The following is an 18,811-nucleotide window of genomic DNA, read 5'->3' as shown; positions in this document are numbered from 1 at the left end:
CTGAACAGGTTCGTAACAGAAGAGGAAATATTCTTACTCAACTTTATCAGTAACTAGGGAAACGCAAATAAAAACCACCACCAGATACCATTTCACGAACAACAAACTAAAAAGTCTGACAATATCAAACTCTGAAGAAAAAGTGAAGCAAATGCAACTTCTTCGTATCGTTGGTGGGACTGTACATGTATCCGACCTTCATGGAAAACAATTCGTCATTTTATGACCCAGCAGTAACTCTCCTAAGCATACTCCCTGCAGCAGAGCTCCCCAACCAGTGCGCCAAGCTCTTGATCCTTTTACATGTGGGAAAAGGGATGCGGTGAGAGGCAGGGAGGAGGCCAGATGACTGCTCCAATGGCCTCCAATGGCAGAATGAACAAACATGCAGTATAGCCACAAAGTGGAATCTATCACACAGAAAAAGCAAACCAGAGAATAAAATGAATAAATTTTAGCAATACACACACACACACACACGCATACCTAAGATTCATATATACATATGAATTCATAAAATATATCAGAAACATACAGTATAATTGCATTTATATAAAATTTAAAACTTAGAAAACTTAGTAAGTTTTTAAGGGCTACAAATATGAGTGGTAAAACTGTAATAGAAAGAAACAAAATCATCATCACAAAATTTTGGTCTAGTTACCCGTAAGGGAGAAGAGACTGGGATGGGATAGGGAAGAAGGATGTAAGAGCTTCAGAGATGATGGCGCTGTTCTGTTTCTTTATGCACGTGTTCATCTGTTTCCTTCTATAGACCCTACGTATATTTTACAAATATGATTTTGCATTTACTAATCTATCTGTGTGTGTATGTGTTTTTTTTCTGAATGAATGAAAGAAGTAAAAACGCTACCACCATAATGGGGGCTGGGGAATGAGGGGCTGGAGACAATAGGGCAAGGGTCTTAGGGACAGCAATAAGCCAGTACGTGACATTTTTACTATACTTCTTTTTAAAGCCTGGGCACCACAACTGAATTCTTATATTGTTACATAAGTTCTGCAACACTCCCTGCTCCCCCCATAAAAAGGAGCTTATTTCTTCATTTTTAGAATAAGTGTTCCTCTCTGTTCCCACTGGAAACTTAAAGTCTCTGCAGGATGTTCTGCGTAGGCGGAAAATGATTATTTTAAAAGCTGGAGAACATCAAATAATCTTGAATAATGAGGCACTGGAGGAAAGAGAAAGCAGTATGATCCACTGAAAAAGGGTCAGAGCTGTTTCCATGCAGCCCTGTCATGGAGCGCTCTGCCGCCTCCACAGCTACTGAAGTGCGGCCGGGCCAGCAGGGGAGGGAGGAGGCGTCTGCTCACCGGCCCGGCTTCCAGAGTTGCTCTTTCAGCCAGGCAGCGAGTTAACCAAGAAGACAGGCAGGGCTTTGTGAGGACCTGGACCACTTCGTGGCCTCTTATCAGGACTTCGAAGACTCACGGTTCATTCCTCCCCCACGTATCCACACAGCACTGGAACTCTGTGGGCATTCCCTGCCATTCTGCCAGCAGCAAAATGGGACAAAATCCTGTACTTCGAAGCCAGACCACACATCCGAGTTTACAAAGGAGGCCTTGGGTCCCAGCAGGGTTTTCCAAGAAGCAGCAAGTAAAGCCAAACCCCAGGCAAGGGTGACCAGTCCTCTAGTTCCTGGCAGCCATCTGCAGACTAGAAGCTCCGCGCCCTGCTGGACTGCCTGACAGCAGCCTCCGGGCGCCGGTAGCTTTGGCTGTTGCCTGAGATGATCAAGAAGCCCTCCCAGGCAGACTCACCCTGGGCTCTTGCTGTTACAGTATCATTCTACCTTATGCTGCGGCCAGTTGTTTACCTGACAATCCCCACAACACTGTGGCATGTGAACGCGGGGTCATGGCTCATCTGTGTCATGTTCTGCCTCAGGGCTCGGCAGGACACATTCTGTACCGAGAAGATACTAGACAAATGTCTACTGAATGGATTTCATGAACAAAGAAAAAGTCATCTGCTGACAAACAATATCTGTTTGCACATTTAGACGCAGGACTGTTTACCAAAGACCAACAAAATAAATTAAAATTGTGGATAAAACGTTAAGCACACTTTGATATTCGAATGAGAGCAAATAACTTAGGATATTCCTTATCCTCATTAATTGACAGACCAAAATTATGAGAGCAGCAACAAGTTCAATCACCACTAATCCGAGAGGAACCCGATTCCATGGAACACCTGAGTGGAGCCTGAGCCAAAAATTAATCTCACTTGTTGGTCTAAAGTGTGCCCACCAGGAATTTCAGCAGATGCAAGAGAGGTATCTGCCTGAGAGTTCAACTTTGACTTCTCTTCAAAATAAAGCTTCTAGGGCTTCCCTTCCCAGGCTGCCCCCCTCAATCATTTACTCCTTACTGAGCAAATGCCACATGCCAGGCACTGTGCTGGGAACCAAGGATGAAGCAGGGAGCTCAACAGACAAGACCCCTGCATGGACACGCAATACACTGATGAAATAACCACACGGGTAAGTGCAACAAAGAAGGTGTCACAAGGAAAGTACCTCTTATCTCTTTCCTGGGCCAGGGGCACAAGTCTGTGGCAGAGCAGCCAGGCTCTTGGGCTATTAAGGTGCGTGGCCGACCTCACCTACTCTGAGTTTCAGAGAAATCCTTGCATAGCATTCAACTTAAAGAGAGCAAGGTTCCCCTGCCTACAGCTATGCTTAGAAACCAAGGGCCAGTGTGCAGGTCCCTTCCCCTGAACAGAAGCTTGAAGCTTAAAGAGCACGTGCACGGTATCTCGGGTGTTTATCACAACAGCCCAGGAAGGGCTGTAGTAGCAGCTTCATTTTTCAGAGCAGGAAAATGATGCCCCAAAAGGTGAACAGACTTCCAACTGGCTCGGGAACAGTGCAGCTGGCAGGAGCTTCCGCAGAGCTCTTCTGGCTCCAAAGGAAGTGCTCACTCCACACCCTCAGTGCAGACAGCTGCTCCCTCCACAAGACCCTACACCAGCCACAGTGTCCGGGATCAAAATCACACAGTGTGCTTGTCCTGCACAGCCAGGTGATCTAGTCTGGCATCTAAATATTGGGTTGGCCTCCCTGAGGGCAGGCCGTGTGGGAACAAGTCACCCTCAACAAGGCAGGTACCGGGGATGTTCCAGCTAATCTTTCCTCTCCACCACTTTCCATTCCATTTCCTCCCCTTTAAAACAGAGCCGACAGCATTTGCTTTCTCTCTTATAAAACTATTCTAGAATTAAATGAGATAACATCTATGGATATACAACTTTAGAAGATTTAGATTCATCATCTTAGCCTCAGCAATGAACTCCAAACCTGATGACATAACACAGATTATTTTTATATCGCACTGAAAATATATAGTTTGCACCTATTCAGAAACTAATTGAAATTATAACTTAAAATAGCCTGCTTTGCATAAGGGAGACAAAACTTTAAAGAAGACTGAGTAAGTTCCAAATCTGAGGTAGTCTGTCCATTAAAACTACTGTGAGGAAGACTGCTAAATAAATCAAGCCACAGCCTACCTTTCTTATTTTAAATGGTTTTAAAAGCTCCCAGCTTGAAGGCCAATAAGAGGGAAAGAGCAACCAGAGCGAATCTTCACGGAAACAAAAATCAGAAGTCAACCGGCAGCTACTTCCATAACTGGCAAGACCTTAATCACAGGAAGTTTTTACCCTTCCCAATGGTAGAGACACCCATATTTCCCCACACATGCAGACAAAGGCCCAGAGTGCTAAGAAAAGAGAGAATGAGCAAAGAAGGCAAATTAAGGCCTTCCTGAACTCATTCGAACAAGTGGTGATTGAGACAGAGAAAATGTAAGAGGTCACCAAGTCAGAGCAGCTGTTCTAAAAGGTTAAGAATTAGTGGGAAAGGCACCCAACTGTTCCTCAGCTACCCACTTCCTTTAAAACAAACCCGGGCTGTCATATTTTAAGACACATTATAAAGCAGTGTTGAAATGTAACTATATTACTCAAGAAATGTGCCGTAGGTGAAAAGCGGGACAGCTATGGCTAACTTGTGTAGATTCAAGTGCAGAGCTGCCATCAGGAGCCTGGAGCCGTGATGTCTACACCTGGAGCACGATGGTTTGACTCATCAGGCAGGGTCAGGATTGTTGTTAGGGACAAGTTGCTGTTATACATTCTAATCCCTAGGTCACTTCATTGCTGGGAGGTGACTGGCCCCTTTTATATCCTAAAACCATTTAGTTAGTTTTGAAGTAACGGGGACCAAAATGGAGTTCTCCATTCAGGTGTTCAGAAAAGCTATTTGTGAGGAAGATGATAATGGATTTATTACTCTGTCTTCGAGATATAAAAGTATCTACCGATTCTTTACTCTGTAATAAGTGTTTTACTTACATTTTATCTCTAATTAGCACAATAATCTTTAAGGGTAAAATTAATCTCATTTTGCAGATGAGGAAAAACTGAGGCACAGAAAAGTTAGGTCATGAGTCTAAGGTGACTCAAAAGTGGTAGTGCCCCCAAAGTCTGCGCACCTTCAGCAACAGCACAGGATTAGAATTTTGCTGATCATTATGCTGCTTTAAGTAACAAACTGACGGTTATTTAAATGGCAGCTTTACTCTCACTCCCATGGTTTAATGAGAATACTGACTGATTCTAATTAAAACCAGAGACTATTTTTTTCCCATCTCTCCCAGTTGAAAATTGTCATAAGCTGCTGCTGTTGTGGATTAGTAAAGGAATGGAGGTTTGCTTAGCACACTGCCATGGCCATCTTAACTTGAGTATTTTCTGCATTTCCAAAAACTGAATTTTACCAGTTCAGGCCCTTGGAGTCCCCAAGAGACCTTGGCACTTACGTACTCTCATGTCCCCTCTCATTAATTTCTTCCTGGAGAGTCAGAACACTGGTGAGGTTAATGATTCTTCTACGAGGGGTACAAGCTGCTGTCATTTCTTTTCGGGACTCGTCTTCCACCATTTCCACATCAGAGTCTTCCCGATGTCTCTTTCTGCAATAAAGATAAGGAACTGGCAAATATTACCGTTCTTTAAAAATATATTTTTTGAATTGAGCTAAATTTTGTGTGTTGCAATTTGGAGAAGAGGGCAGCTTCTGCGTGCTGGGTCTGCATAGCTGGGGAGGGATCCTGTGCTGGTGGCAGGCCAGCGAGGTCAGTCTCTTCCACGGCACACTGCTTATGTCACAGCCCACAGATCCCAGCGGCTGGGGGCTACACACAGTCTAGTCTAGCGTGCCTCCGTGGAGCGGCAGGGCTTCCAGCAAGTGAACTGACCTTGCCAAGGCTCATTCATTCGATCTTCCATCTTCCTATCCATCAGACACTGTTATAATACCAACTACACACAGCCATGAACAAGATAGTCAAGGTGCCTGCCCTCACGATGCTTACTTTCTAGTGGGGGAATCAAATAGCAAGAGAAAAAAGATCATTTTTAGTATTTGCTATGAAGAAAATAAAACAGGGTACCATAATAGTATGATGGGGATGTGAGAGAGAGTGCACTTGAGATTAAATGGACAAAGAAGGCCTCAACATTTGAGTTGAGACCTGACAAGCCAGCCTTCCTAACTCACGGGAACAGTGAAAGCACAGAGTTATGGTAAGAAGCTCAGTGAGCTCAGGTCAGCTACAAGACCAGTGTGGCCAGAACACCATGAGGGCAAAAGAAAAGGTGGGCCTTAGGGAGTACAGGGGGATTTTATTCCAAGTGCAATGGGAAGCTACTGGCTTTCAGCAGAGGAGTGATACAATCTGATTTCTGGTTTTAAAAGATTTCTTTGACTGCTGTGAGGCTGAAGAGTTTGTGGTGTTAGTTCCTCAAATGATAAACAGAAATGCAATACTTCCCGCAAGGCTGTTAAGAGCATGAAATGAGATAATGTATGTAAAATACCTGGCATGTAGTGAATGCTCAGTAAATGTTAGCATTCATTATTATTCTTTGAGGAAAAATCTTTAGAAGTCATCTTGCTAGACTGACTAGGAAATGAGCAAACTACAGTTAAGTAACTCATCAAAGTTCTGATGGCCAATCAGTGCCATGGTTTCAGTGGTCAGCCACCAATGGATGTGCAGTCTTGGGCAGATGACTTCACCCTGAGCTGCAGGTTCAGGACCTGAACACATTAAATGATGAATATCTGCCTCGCAGATTTCAGTGGGATGTCTTTCAAGAACCTGCAGATGGTATACTGGAAATGCTCAAAATTAAATGACAGTCATTATTTCTGCTATTCCTGCCCTCTTTCTCTACCCTCGCTCACCACTAGCTCATGTGCTTCAGGGAGTTTCATAATTTGAATGAGAAAGTGTGTTCTTCCTGAAAGGAATGAAAGCAGCTTCGAGTAGGATGAAAGAGAATTTTCTAGGTATTTTAGGTTTCCTGCTCTAGCCACTTCTGCTGTTGAGACTTTATCAAAATTCCTTACTTAAAATAAAAGGTAAATCTGATTTTTTTTTCCTGATGTATTTTTAACTAATACTTGGAATTATGGACATTTAAGATATTTCAAAGGCCACTGTGATGGGTGACTCTGAAGATATGGTCAAAGGCAGACAGTGGACAAGGCCACAGCACTGACCCATCGAAGGCAGAGACCAAGTCAGGCACAGAGAAGATACAAGCGGTTCACGAGAACATCCAATTTAGAGGCAGTTTTAGCAAAGAACAAAGGAGGCAAGTTCCATTTTTCCCAAAGGCCATACCTGGGGTTGCCCAGACTAGGAGGGGATGCTCCCTTCTCTGATGTTTCTGAAGCCCCCTTTGGTGCCACCCCCTCTGAGCTCTGACTCTTGGCAGCCACGTCAGCAGGAGCTGGGATTTCAAGCATTTCCTCATCCTGCTGCTTGGCACTAGAAGTATCTGTCCTGTCCTCTGGGACAACGACCTGGGGCTGACTGGACAGGGCCTTGCTCCCAGGCTGCAGAAAGGCATCGAGCTTCTGTTCTCGGGAATCTGTGCGGACCATCTGGTGGGCATACACCTTGTCACCACTTCCGGAAGTAGAAGAGAGGGTCACACCCGTTGTGGATTTAACTACCTCCCCAGAGGGGCCGGCAAGGCCTGGCAGTAAAGTCTGTGACAAAAAAGAAGGCAGTAGGAAAATTCAGAATATGAAGTCTAGAAGTCCAGGTCCCCAAATGGATCAATACTGGAGAAAAGCTAGAACCTGCTATGTTTATCATTACAGAATTACTTTTAAAAGCAGTTCTGACCTAAATTTAAAGTATAACATTAAAGATATACAAATATAAAGTTCAAAAATTCAGCAAAACCCTTATGATCTTAAAACTGCTTAGAAATGTAAACATTAGTGTAAAGTTCTCATATTTGGGTTTTTCTTTTTTCTTTTTTGCTGTCATAAGAGAATTTTATTTTCTTATTCTGGTAAAATACATATAACACAAAATTTTCCATTTAACCATTTTTACGTGTACAGTTCTGTGGCATTAAGTTATTCACATTATTATGCAACCATCACCAGCATCCGTCTTTAGAACTTTTCATCCTCCCAAACTGAAATCCTGTGCCCATTAAACAACACCACCATTCCGCCCTCTCCCAGTTCTTGGCAACCATCATACTAATACTTATTTTATTCTAATACTTATTTTTAAATATACGTGTTTCCTAGCTCTGCCCACCCAAGAGGCCTAAAAGCAATGACCACCCAGTAGCTACGAGGACTCCGTGATCTCAGATTAAAGTCTCTAAATATCATTCACTACTAAAATAAATCAGAGTTTCTCGGAAAAATGGCCAGTTTCAAGGCTTGGACTGGGAAGGTACAAAGTGAACCTACAATAGCTTGTCATGCTAGAAACAAAGAAACTATCAAAGACTAATGAAATTGGGTCAAAAGTACAAGAACACCAGCTTGAAGGGGCTTTCATTGGTCTAAAATTGGATAATCTGAGCACCAAAAAGAAAAATTAGTATAATTAATTAAATTATACTGCTTTGTTAACAGCTATGACAAAATACTAGGAGAAAAAGATAAGGAGGGAGAGAAAGAGGGAGAGAGAAGAAAAGACAGAAAGAGGAAAAAGTCATTAAATGTCCCAGGAGATTGCTAGAACGCTGACTCATTCTTTTGTAAATTGATAATTAAAGGGATAGCAATTATCCTTACTTTATAGTCTGAACTATATTTCAAGTAACCAAATAGCTCTAACAAATGAGGGAAAGTTATTCTATACAGAAGAATTATAGTTAATTAACACACAAAAATGATAAAATCAGAAAAACATAATTTTGCAACCTAATAACTGATTCAGGTAATGGGCACCAGTGAATGGTGAAACCATTAAGCTAAATATCAATGGGGGAACTTTATAATGAAGGAGTCAGGCTGTCACAGCTCAATTACCAAAATGACACGTCAGTATGCGCCTCCTGCTGGGATGTGATAGAAAGTACATGGCATCATCTACAAAGAATTGCTGCAAAAATTTTTTTAACTGGAATATAATCATGCTTGTAGATCTAATTTCCGGTTTAGGGAAATTTGGAGGGCTGTAACAAGTTAAATGTCACTAAGAAGCAGCAAACGGCCAATCCAAAATGTATGTCACTTTACAGAATTATCTTTAGAATAATCCAACAGGAATAACAAAAAAGGGTAGGGTGACTTTTCTAGTTGCAAAGACACTTAAAAATGACTTAAAAGACATGATAACCAAATATAATGAGTGGAACTGGAAACAGATATGAACATAGCTACTATAAAAGGACCTTTTTTGCACAATGGGGACATCTGAATATGGATTGGATATTAAATGATATTATTTCTATTAATTTTATTAGGTATAAGAGAACAATAGATTACACACAAAAAATATTTTCAATAGATTATACAAGAAAAAATATTTTCAAATGTATAATAAAGTACTAAGTAAAAACTAAATGCCTGGAAAGTGCTTTAAAACACGCCATATGTCATAGCTCATTTTCTGAGGAAGTTGGTCTAAGGTCCCAGACAGAGGCAGAGTAAGAGGCCAGGCCTTGTGACTCCAGGCCTAGGGATAACATGACAATACCTCATGGTTAGGTTCAAAGATGGAAATGTTGCTAAAACTATCAAAATAATTCTTAGAAGGAAAGTCCTAAAGAAACAGGCAAAAATCTGGGCTCTCATGACCAACAGGACATATTTTAAGGCGGCAAAGGCACCGGAGAAGCAGCGGGATGAAAGCACCGTCACCTGGGTGAAGTACATCCTGGAGGAGTTGGAGCCCAGGAGCTTGCTCTCAATGTGCTGCTGCACCCGGTCCAGGATGCTGTCCTCGTGCAGGAAGTGAACTTCGTGCTTTGTGGGGTGCACATTGACGTCTACATTCTGGGGGCTGATTTCTAAACTGGTAGGAAATAGAGAACAATTACCTGAGATGGGAGGGGATGGGGGCGAAATGTGGTGGCCAAAAGACTTGGAGGAGGCCCAAAATGACACAGTGGTCAAAACATCAAGGTCAAGTCTGAGTGACCTGGGTTCAAAAGCTGACTCTGCTACTGAAGAGCTGTGTAGCTTTGGGTAAGTGACAGAATTTTGCTTTGCCTCAATTTCCTCATTTGTAAAGTGGGAATTAAATTCACGTAAAGCACTTTGCATGTAACTGGCAAAGTTTTCTATGTCAGCTGTTATTATCATTCTAGAATTGGTGGAATTTCTTATTATGTCACCTGAGTTAAGTGACTTAACTTTTCTGCATCGATTTTCTCATCTGTTATCCTGAACCTGTCCCTTGTTTATTTTTCAATATTATAAAAGGATCAAAACAAGAACGAGAAAACTTTCTATCATTAAAACATAAAACAAAAGTCAGATTAAATGCTGCGCCAGCTATCAATTTACTGCTGCAGCTCCAAATCCATCTTTCATTGTTTGCTGTGTGACAGCGGAGCTTTGCAATGTGATGCTTTATCAGTAGATGTGCTCTCTACTGAGCGACCCTGAGGAGGAAGGGGTTTCTCTGCAAGGTTTGGGGTAGTTTCTGCCTGGTTGACGGGTAAGATATGTTATTCATCTTTGTTTCTCTAGCACAGTGCATGGCACACGGGAGGCTCTCAGTGAGATTCTGCTACATGAATGAGCAAATGGAGAAACACTATGCCCTTCACCTATGAGAAAGGGACAGGACATCCTTGTGCTAGTGGAGTATGGGACTCACTCAGATCAGGCTATTAGCAAGTCCATCTCTTTCAAAGAAGACAGCTGGACAGAATTTCCATTCCTTGTGAGCCTTGGGTAAGGAGTCTGGTATTGCATTACCTGAGGTACAGGAACGGGTGTGTGTTTTTGGGTAAATAAGCTGCATACACCGTTTCAATGGCTTTTCTTAAGGAGGCTGACTCTACCAGACGATCTAAAAAACAAAAAGAAAGTTACCAGTTCAAGACTGTCCTGAGGGTGAGGTGACAAGTGAACATTCATACCACGCCATGAAATCACCTCAAGAAGAACACCTCTGGGGTGACATCCATATCAGACTCCCAGAAAGGGCCACAGCTTCCCAGTATCTTTCTATGGGCTTGGGGCTCTCTCCCCTCCCCCAAGTAGCAGAAACAAGATAGAGCAATAAACTCTGCCTCCCTACTTCCCCTCCCTCAATCAGCACAGGTAAACTCCCTCTGTCCTTGCTGGGCACAGTGGGCAGTATGACATCAGCTCTCAGACTTCATTCTTGCAAACACATACGTGTGCCACATGCTGAGAGACAATATACTGGTGAATAAACGAATTCCAACTCCAAGTGGTAAGCACTACTAGAGAGAAGAGACATGTGTGCTAAAGCAGGGTCCCCAACCTTTTTGGCACCAGGGACAGGTGCTCCTATGAGAATCTAATGCCTGATGATCTGAGGTGGAGCTGAGGCGGTGATGCTAGTGCTGGGGAGCGGCCGCAAATACAGATGAAGCTTTGCTCGCTCACCTGTCCCTCACCTCCTGCTGTGTGGCCTGGTTCCTAATAGGCCACAGACTGGTACCAGTTCACAGCCCAGGTTTTGGGGATCCCTGTGCTAAATGGTGAGATGAGGGAGCAACTAACTCTGCTCAGGGACTTCCAACCGTGGGGTACCCACACTGAGTAATGAAGAGTAAGGACAAGTTTTCCGGGCATTTCAGGCAGCACAAATATCTGAATATATGTGGGAAGAAATTTAGGAAATGAGGCAGGTTTGAGGGTGTGGAAAATAAAAGCTGGGAGAGAGAAGACTAAATTCAGGGGAAGATCTATCTTCAGAAAACACAGCTCTCCTTTCCCCCAGACAGATGACCTGCTGATCGTCTGTTATCATATGTCAGTGTAGCCAAGAATATGTCACATCTTTTTATTTCCAATGAGAGAAGCAGCTGTGATTTTATCAGTAAGGAAACTATTCTCTGAGTGCTCATTAAATCCGCAGATTCCTCAATAAAGTCACCATATTCTGCTCTCTAAAGTGTCCTGATCACAGGCCTGGAGCAGGTGTGGGCACATGACAAAAGGAAAGCTGGAGGCCCTCTGCTGAGATTTCTGAATCTGAGACATGCCAAAGGAGTGTTCTTTGTCCCTGCCACCCAAGTGAGCCTGCAGAGTGTGTAGATAACTGAATGGCATGCGTAAGAGTCTGACCTCTCTTTGCTCTCGGGAACCTGGCATCAGGACCAGATTAGCTGATGTTAACGCAGAGCCCGTATGGTAACCCATCCCTCCAGAAGCATGAACATGAGCTACTCAGACAGCACTTAACACTGATCTCTGCTTGTCTGTTCTGTAGCCAACACATGTGTTACAAAGCAATTTTTCCTCATGGTTAGGAAAAAACCATGAAAAACATTTTCTGAGCCTTGATTAAAGCAAGTTTTATATCAGTCTTAAGTCTTTCCTAACAAAGTATGAAAAGATCCTGCTAATATAAATCAGTTTAACAGAATGTGTCTGTAAAATACTGGCTCTCTCCTCATTATTTCTATATTGCTCTGAACTGCTTTAAATATGTATAATTTGGGACATTTATAGATGATTATCATTATAAATGGCAGGGGAGACTATACTATTTCCAATAGCAAAACAAAACAAAAAATATGAAATATACGAATTTCTTTAAACAATAAAGGACCTATATCATAAAAATGATAAGAACTGAAAAAGAGAAGAGATGTATCTTGTTTCTAAATGGAAAATGAAAACCGGGGTCAGACCATGTTTGGGACTGTTTGCTTTTGCCCTGTCACTGTCTCTGAAAACCATATAATATGAAATTAAGTAAAAAGAAGTAGAATACACAGTAGTATTTGCTTAATAGGCAGCAATCATGTCAATGAACAGTATGTCAGCAGAGAGATAAGGACTGGAAAGGAATCTGAGAAAAATCCAAATCTTAAAGGGCTTAGCATTCAATTATTTTAATAATATTGCCTACACCCAAATATCCCTCTCTCTGTGTCTCGCTATGCAATTTCAAAAAGAGGACCTTGCTCTAAGGAGAACAAAGATCTGCCTAGGGCCTGCTTGGAAAGGCTCTGATGCCAGCAGGCAATGAAGAGGTGCTGGCTCGCAGCGGCCTGTCTTCCCCTCTCCCAAGCTCCCCCTTAGAGGCAACAGCCAATCAGTAATGAGCATGTCTCAGAGGGCCGGGCAGACGTAGGCCAGAAATTATAAATGCTTCCTAATCAAACCACATTTCAGCATGAGCTGCTCCTGTGTGTAATCAAATCTGTGGATCGCGAGGTTTCCATGGGCCCATAAAATTCCGTGGACAGATTTCCTTACTTGGCTCTTTTTTACTTACGGTTGATGAAGAGTAAGAAGATGCACTTCTTCACCGAGTAGTTTGCATTGGATATGTAGCCCTTCATTTTGAAGGCTAATGTTTTATCCTCACATCCAACTTCTATCAATTCTCTGGTTGGAAAAAGAAATGTTGAGGCTTTTGAAAATACTGGAAAATTCAAACGTTATAATCAGAGTTGGAAAAATCAGAGCTCCTTCCCATAAACAGTCATATGAGGACCCCAGAGGTGCTGTGTTGAGGTCGTCTGGCCCACCTATCAGTTCATCTCTCTGTCCAGTCACCCATCCACCCGTCCGTCCACCCATCTATCCACTCACCCACCCAGACAGTGTTTTCTAGCACCTGTGCTAATGGCCAAGCAGCACTCTAATTGCTGGGACATAATGACAACTCCAAGCTCCGATATCTTATTTTGCTGAAAATTTATGTATCTTAGTAACAACATCGCAGAGATCAGAGTCCCAACAAACTTATCTCTGCTGAATCCCTTACTACAGTGAATCATACCATAGTGGGGCTCCAGCGTGGTGCTGCCTAGAGTGTGTTTAAGGGGAGATCAGGTTAATAAGGGAAAGGAGGTCCTCGCAAGGCCACACTCATTTCTGCCTGAGGCCCTTCCCCAGCAATGGTCCTTCTGCCTGGTAAGCTCCTATTGTCAGTTAGTTACCCCTCAGTTACTCCTCCTTAGCCCTCAGATCTCAGGAATTACTTTTGCAAAGAGCCTATGACTATCCTCCTCCCTGACCCTAAGAGATTCTCCTGTTGTGCCTTATTATTTTTTTCTTTGTGACATCTAGCACAATCACTAATGGATGGCAGAATTATTTCATGTGTCTTTCCAACTAGAATGAGTCCTCTGAGGACAAGAATCATTTCTGCTTTATTACCTACTATATATCTCTACCTTATAGCACAGCACCCAGCGAATAACAGGCACTCAATAAGTTTTTGCTGAATGTATGATGGAAGCTTTTCATGCAGTACTCTTGAGTATCTGAGCAGAGGATAGAGCTTGCAGTGTTTCCCACACACAGTGAACCAGCAAACCCTTTCTTCCCCAAAATGTCTCAAGAGGCTGGTGTTCTGAAAACACGCTTTGGGAACTGCTGCCCTGTGGGATTTCTAATCTCGTAAAGTCCCTAGGAATTTCATAACAACTAATTCCGAGTTTTAAAATTTAGCTAAGAAGCTCTTAAAAGTTTCACTGTACAAAGAGCTCTTTGCTCTTGGAGCACAATTTAAAACAATTTAGTAACAATTAGAAAGAAAAGGGTAATTAAAAGCAAGTTGGCTATTCCCTAGTTAAAAACTTGCTTTTGCTCAAAGAATGAACAATCTGTCCTTCAAAGTAGAAAACTGGGTTCTGGGACTACTGCTAAGATTACTGGAAAAACAGAAGTGAGGGGCTGTCCCATTCATCTGTGTATCCCAGCTCCCGGTGCATGCCTAGCATATGGATGGGTATTTTCACCCTCAAACTATGACATAGGCACTTTGGGCTTTGTAAAGTCCTGAGATTTAGCTAGGAATCAGTAACAGACATGGTTGTTCTGGTGGTAGTGGAAATGATGGCAAAGAGGAGTACCTTGAAAAATCTCTAAAATAAGCAAAGTCCCCTCCTAGGCTTTCCTTGACTATGAAGATTTGGTGACACTCACAAATCTGCCTGCCACCAGACAGGGAAGTCTTTAAAGGCAGGAAATATTATAATCGTCTTTACCTCCTCAACTTCTGGCATAAAGCCTAGAACATGAGAGGCGAGTAATAAATGTTGGATAATAATAAAAGAAATCCTAAAGTGATGATAAAAGAAATAAAGGAAAAGAGGGAGCACTGGAGAATAAAAGAATTCTATATGCTACAAATATTTTGAAGACAGAGACCAATGAGGACACACCGATTTAAAGCTGGACCATCTAAGAGATAACATGCACCCAAGAAGTGCTGGTTATATGACATTAATAATTCTATTAACAAATCTGAAGCATGAAAACAAGCCTGCATATTTGATTAAAGCAAACACTTAAAACAGATGCTATTTAATCTAAAATAACGAGAGGGAGTGCGGAAGATTTTTTAAAATATAAGTTATCAACATACCGGCTAACAGCATTTCCAAAGATGGAGCGAATATTGTCCACAGTTGTGGCACCGGGCAGTGTTCTAACATCGGCTACTGTCTCGCCTTGCTGATAAACAGAACAGAAGATACGACTTGCTGTTTCACAGTTACGACTGAAACATCACAGCCTTATCTTCACAGGATATAAAAAAATCCTGTTTCTTTTATAATACATAACCATCTCCTATGAATCAATAACTTACCTTTTTAACGGAGAAACTAATGCCTGAGTTATGTATTGAATATCTGGCAAAGAAAAAAAAACCAAAATGAAACAGTAAGCAAAGAGTGGCCAAATGCACAATTTTAGTTAAATTGGTGGAGTTAAGTGATACAAAGATATACATAAACAAAAATATCTTCATATATCATATTTTACCCATAGGAAAATAAGCCGGCAGAGACTTCATAGAGATATCAATGTTAAATGTGGCTGAATCAAACTAAAAACAGGGTTCCATTTTTCATTTATAGCTTGCTGACTAGACTTAAGAACATCCCAACACAATTTCCTCCTTGCCTACAGTTTTATTTTCATAAACTCAAAAGGTCTGGGTTGCCTCAAGGACATCTTCAAAACCTAGACCCTAGCTTTAACAACCCCTGTACTCTTTTGTTCTCTCCCTGAGCCCCTCAATACAGTCTCTCCTCACCGATTTTTTCTTTGACCCAAGGCCCTATCGCCCAGTCTCTCCTCAGATAAATATTATTACTCCTCCCTCCATGGGCCCCATGAACTGTGCCTAGCAAAACGCATTTATCCAGTAACGATAATTCACTTTACCACATCTAGAACCAAAATAGCCCTCCAGAGCTCCTTTATTTCTGGGAAGTAATATTATGATACTGATTTATACAATTCCAGGGAAAAGTGAAGTAATGATGTATAAGTCTGTTCCACTTTATTAGTAGTAAATGTTTTATTCATTTTTGATTTTTCAGAAATACTGAAAAATAGTTAACATATCTGTGTTGTTACAATTCAAGGACACTCAGGCTTAGAGAACCCATGCTGGAGCCACTGTCCCAGCAGATTAAGTCCCTATCATGGGCATGGTGTTACTTTCAGCTGCCCTGAACCCATTCCCCTTCTGTTAACGGCCTCTAGTCTCCCAGGCCATTCCATCTGATATATCTTTAGTTAGATTGTCAATCAAGAAATCTTCTCTCCATAGATGTGGGTGCAAACTACGCCAACCAGATGCACTCTCCGAGAAAACAGACTCTTGAGCAAAATTAGGAAAAGGATGAAAACAATTGGAGCAGGGTCACGTCATTAAATCCCTGAAGCCACCCTGGTTCTCGTCCTTCCCAAGGAGCAGCTGTCCAGGCTCCTTTCCACTTGGTGAGTCACTCCTAGCCTTCCAATAAATTTATTTTGGGCTTGAGATAGCTAGAGTCCGTTTGTTTTGCTCATCACCAAAGAACCCTCACTGATTCAGAGACCAATTACTGTCTCCTGGAGACATGGGAGAAAACTCAGAATTAGTGGTTAAACATTGACCAGATACCATTCGTAGGCTAGTACTGCTGTACTCTGTGTATGCAGCTCAGCAACTGCCGTCATTTCACAAGCAGTGGGACACATTCCTTTGGTGAGAGGGCTCAGAGACCCATGCCCAGAGTTTGGACTGTACCTGCCAACGACTTCCAAAATTTTCCCATACTCTTCACTTGGATTTTTTAAAGCTTTCCTCCTCGTGGATATGTTGTAAAAAAGGTCCTCCACCTGAACAGAAGATTGATTTTTCTTGTAAATTCATAGAAGTATATGGATGTAGAGACCCAAGCTACCCACCTAAAGCTGGGTCTTAAGGCAGAGAATCCAGCTATATTTATGAACAATGTGGTTCTAAGCACTGACTGGGAGATGGGGGAGAGATAGGGCAGACTTAACAAAGGAAAGTAAGGGTATTTTTCCAGCATCCCACATTCATTCACTGACTTCTCAAATAGGTGCTGGAGGCCATCTCTATGTCGGGCTCTTTGCTTTGTCCTGGGAATATGAAGACAAGTAAAGCAGTATTGCCCAGGATAGCATAGGATTTACTGGGGCAAACATAAACTTACAAACAATTATAACATCACATGGCATTCAAACCTATTTTTCAAACTAAAAATAATTACAAAATTTCTGAGATGATCTGGACTTCTTGGAAATCACATTGCGGTCACCTGGTACAGGATCCCTCTTAACATGCATTTCGAAGCACATGTTCATTTCTGCCTCCTGCCTGCCTCGTGAAGCCCAGGGCTTAGAGTTTCAGGGAGATGTGCTCTAGCCAGGGCTGGAGGTGGAGACAGGATGTATAATAGGACAGTGGGGGTGCTTTACGGGACCATAGAAGAGACCAAATGTGACACCACAGAAATAAGTGTAATGGACTTTCTCCTGAATAAGATGCAGTTATATTACTCAAATGCCCTCTGAGTGGGCAGGTATTCATTACTCCATTTGATAGATGAGAAAAGTGAGGTTAAGGGACATTCAACAACTTGCCTCTGGACATACAACCATTGAGTGGCAAGGCTGGGATTCTAACTCACATCTTCTGGAGCCAAGCCAACGACCCTGCCACTGATTTCTGCCATCCAGGGAAAAGGATCTCCCAGCCTCTTAAAAAAGATGACAGGGTGAACAGGCTGCCATGCCACAGAAGCCAACAGTCATTTCTCTTGCTTAGGGAGTCATACCTCGGGGCTTCTACTAACTAGTAGAGATTCACTTTATTATTACTTTGAAAGTTGAGATCATTTTATTTTTTTATTTCAATATTTATACAAAGCTCTTTTTCAACAATTTACCCTGCCACATGCCCCTCTTACCGTGATCTGAGTCCCCTGATTGCCTGCACATGGTTTAGGAGGAGCTTTCAGCTTTCCATCTGAGTAATTTGCTCTAATCAGGAAATATAAGAAATTATTAATATCTAAAACAAAACAGAAACTTATCCAAAGAGGTAAAAAAAAATTATATCAATGATAGATTAAAATATATGCATGTGATAAACTGTCTTAATTACCACTTTCCTCTTTAGTTTTCCACTACTTCTATAATCATTCTAATTGGATAAAAAAAAATCCCTGTTTTTCTAGCAAATGTTGCTTTTTCGCTCCTGAGTTCCGAGCTATAAATAACAGTTTTGCCAGTGCCTAAGATGGCAGTAAGATTTTTTTCAGGAATTCTGTAATCATTTACTGAGGGGCTACCACACATCAGGCCTGCAGAGGCCTGGTAATAAAGAAAGGCCTTGGAAAGCTCTTGATCCAGCAAAAGGATGGACTTTTGCCGAAAGTGTAGAAGAATGGGCTGAGTGATCTAAAAAAGGAAACATTTGGCCTGGGGTGAGAGTGGGGGTGGGTAAAAGTCTCACGGAAGAGGTAACAATTCATCAGGTAACAATTCATCGGGGATAGAGGGAGGAATTATTTCAGGTGGAGAGAGCAGAGAAGACCATCCAGGAAGAGAAAAACATAAAGCTTTAGAATATGTGGCAGCTGGGGATGTGTAGAGAGAAGAGGTTGAAAGGTGGACTGAGACCATGTTGGGAGGGTGCTGGTTGCTATGGTGATGACTCTGGATTTCATTTGGCCATGGAAAGGAGCCACTAGAGGTCCCAAGCAGGAGCATAACATGATCCCAGAAGTGAAGAAATGGAAATTGTGTCCCAGGCTATACAGGAAGACATTAACCCATAAATGTCTCCTTATTTTGTGAGAAGGGCTTCTAATCATATCAGCCGCTCAGATCCCAGGGCAATTACAATTCACACAGAGTCAAACTCTTCTAGCATCAGTGCTGTATACTCTGAAATGCTCCATCTTCCACTACACACCTTTGTCTTAAGACTGAGAAACAGGCAGAACTGCCCTTATTGAAGCTATTTTCTATATTAA

The 18,811-nt window shown here is 42.1% G+C and overlaps 1 protein-coding gene across 1 annotated transcript in view; it reads right to left on the bottom strand.

Moving 5' to 3' along the window:
• The window catches only part of MLH1 (mutL homolog 1), a 36,029-nt gene that overhangs the window by 9,066 nt on the left and 8,152 nt on the right, over positions 1-18,811 (bottom strand). Inside the window, exons 3-11 of the mRNA XM_023535560.1 lie at positions 17,741-17,826; positions 16,552-16,643; positions 15,118-15,160; positions 14,893-14,981; positions 12,790-12,902; positions 10,287-10,380; positions 9,222-9,375; positions 6,724-7,094; positions 4,856-5,004 (exon numbers count right to left, since the gene is read on the bottom strand). Of these exons, the coding sequence (XP_023391328.1) occupies positions 4,856-5,004; positions 6,724-7,094; positions 9,222-9,375; positions 10,287-10,380; positions 12,790-12,902; positions 14,893-14,981; positions 15,118-15,160; positions 16,552-16,643; positions 17,741-17,826 (1,191 nt within the window). The remainder of the gene's footprint in view (positions 1-4,855; positions 5,005-6,723; positions 7,095-9,221; positions 9,376-10,286; positions 10,381-12,789; positions 12,903-14,892; positions 14,982-15,117; positions 15,161-16,551; positions 16,644-17,740; positions 17,827-18,811) is intronic.

Source organism: Pteropus vampyrus, unplaced genomic scaffold (assembly GCF_000151845.1).
Source record: "Pteropus vampyrus isolate Shadow unplaced genomic scaffold, Pvam_2.0 Scaffold1, whole genome shotgun sequence".
Classification (NCBI taxonomy): Eukaryota; Metazoa; Chordata; class Mammalia; order Chiroptera; family Pteropodidae; genus Pteropus; species Pteropus vampyrus.
Note: the sequence above shows the minus strand (reverse complement) of the source record. Positions and strands in the feature narration are given on the sequence as shown.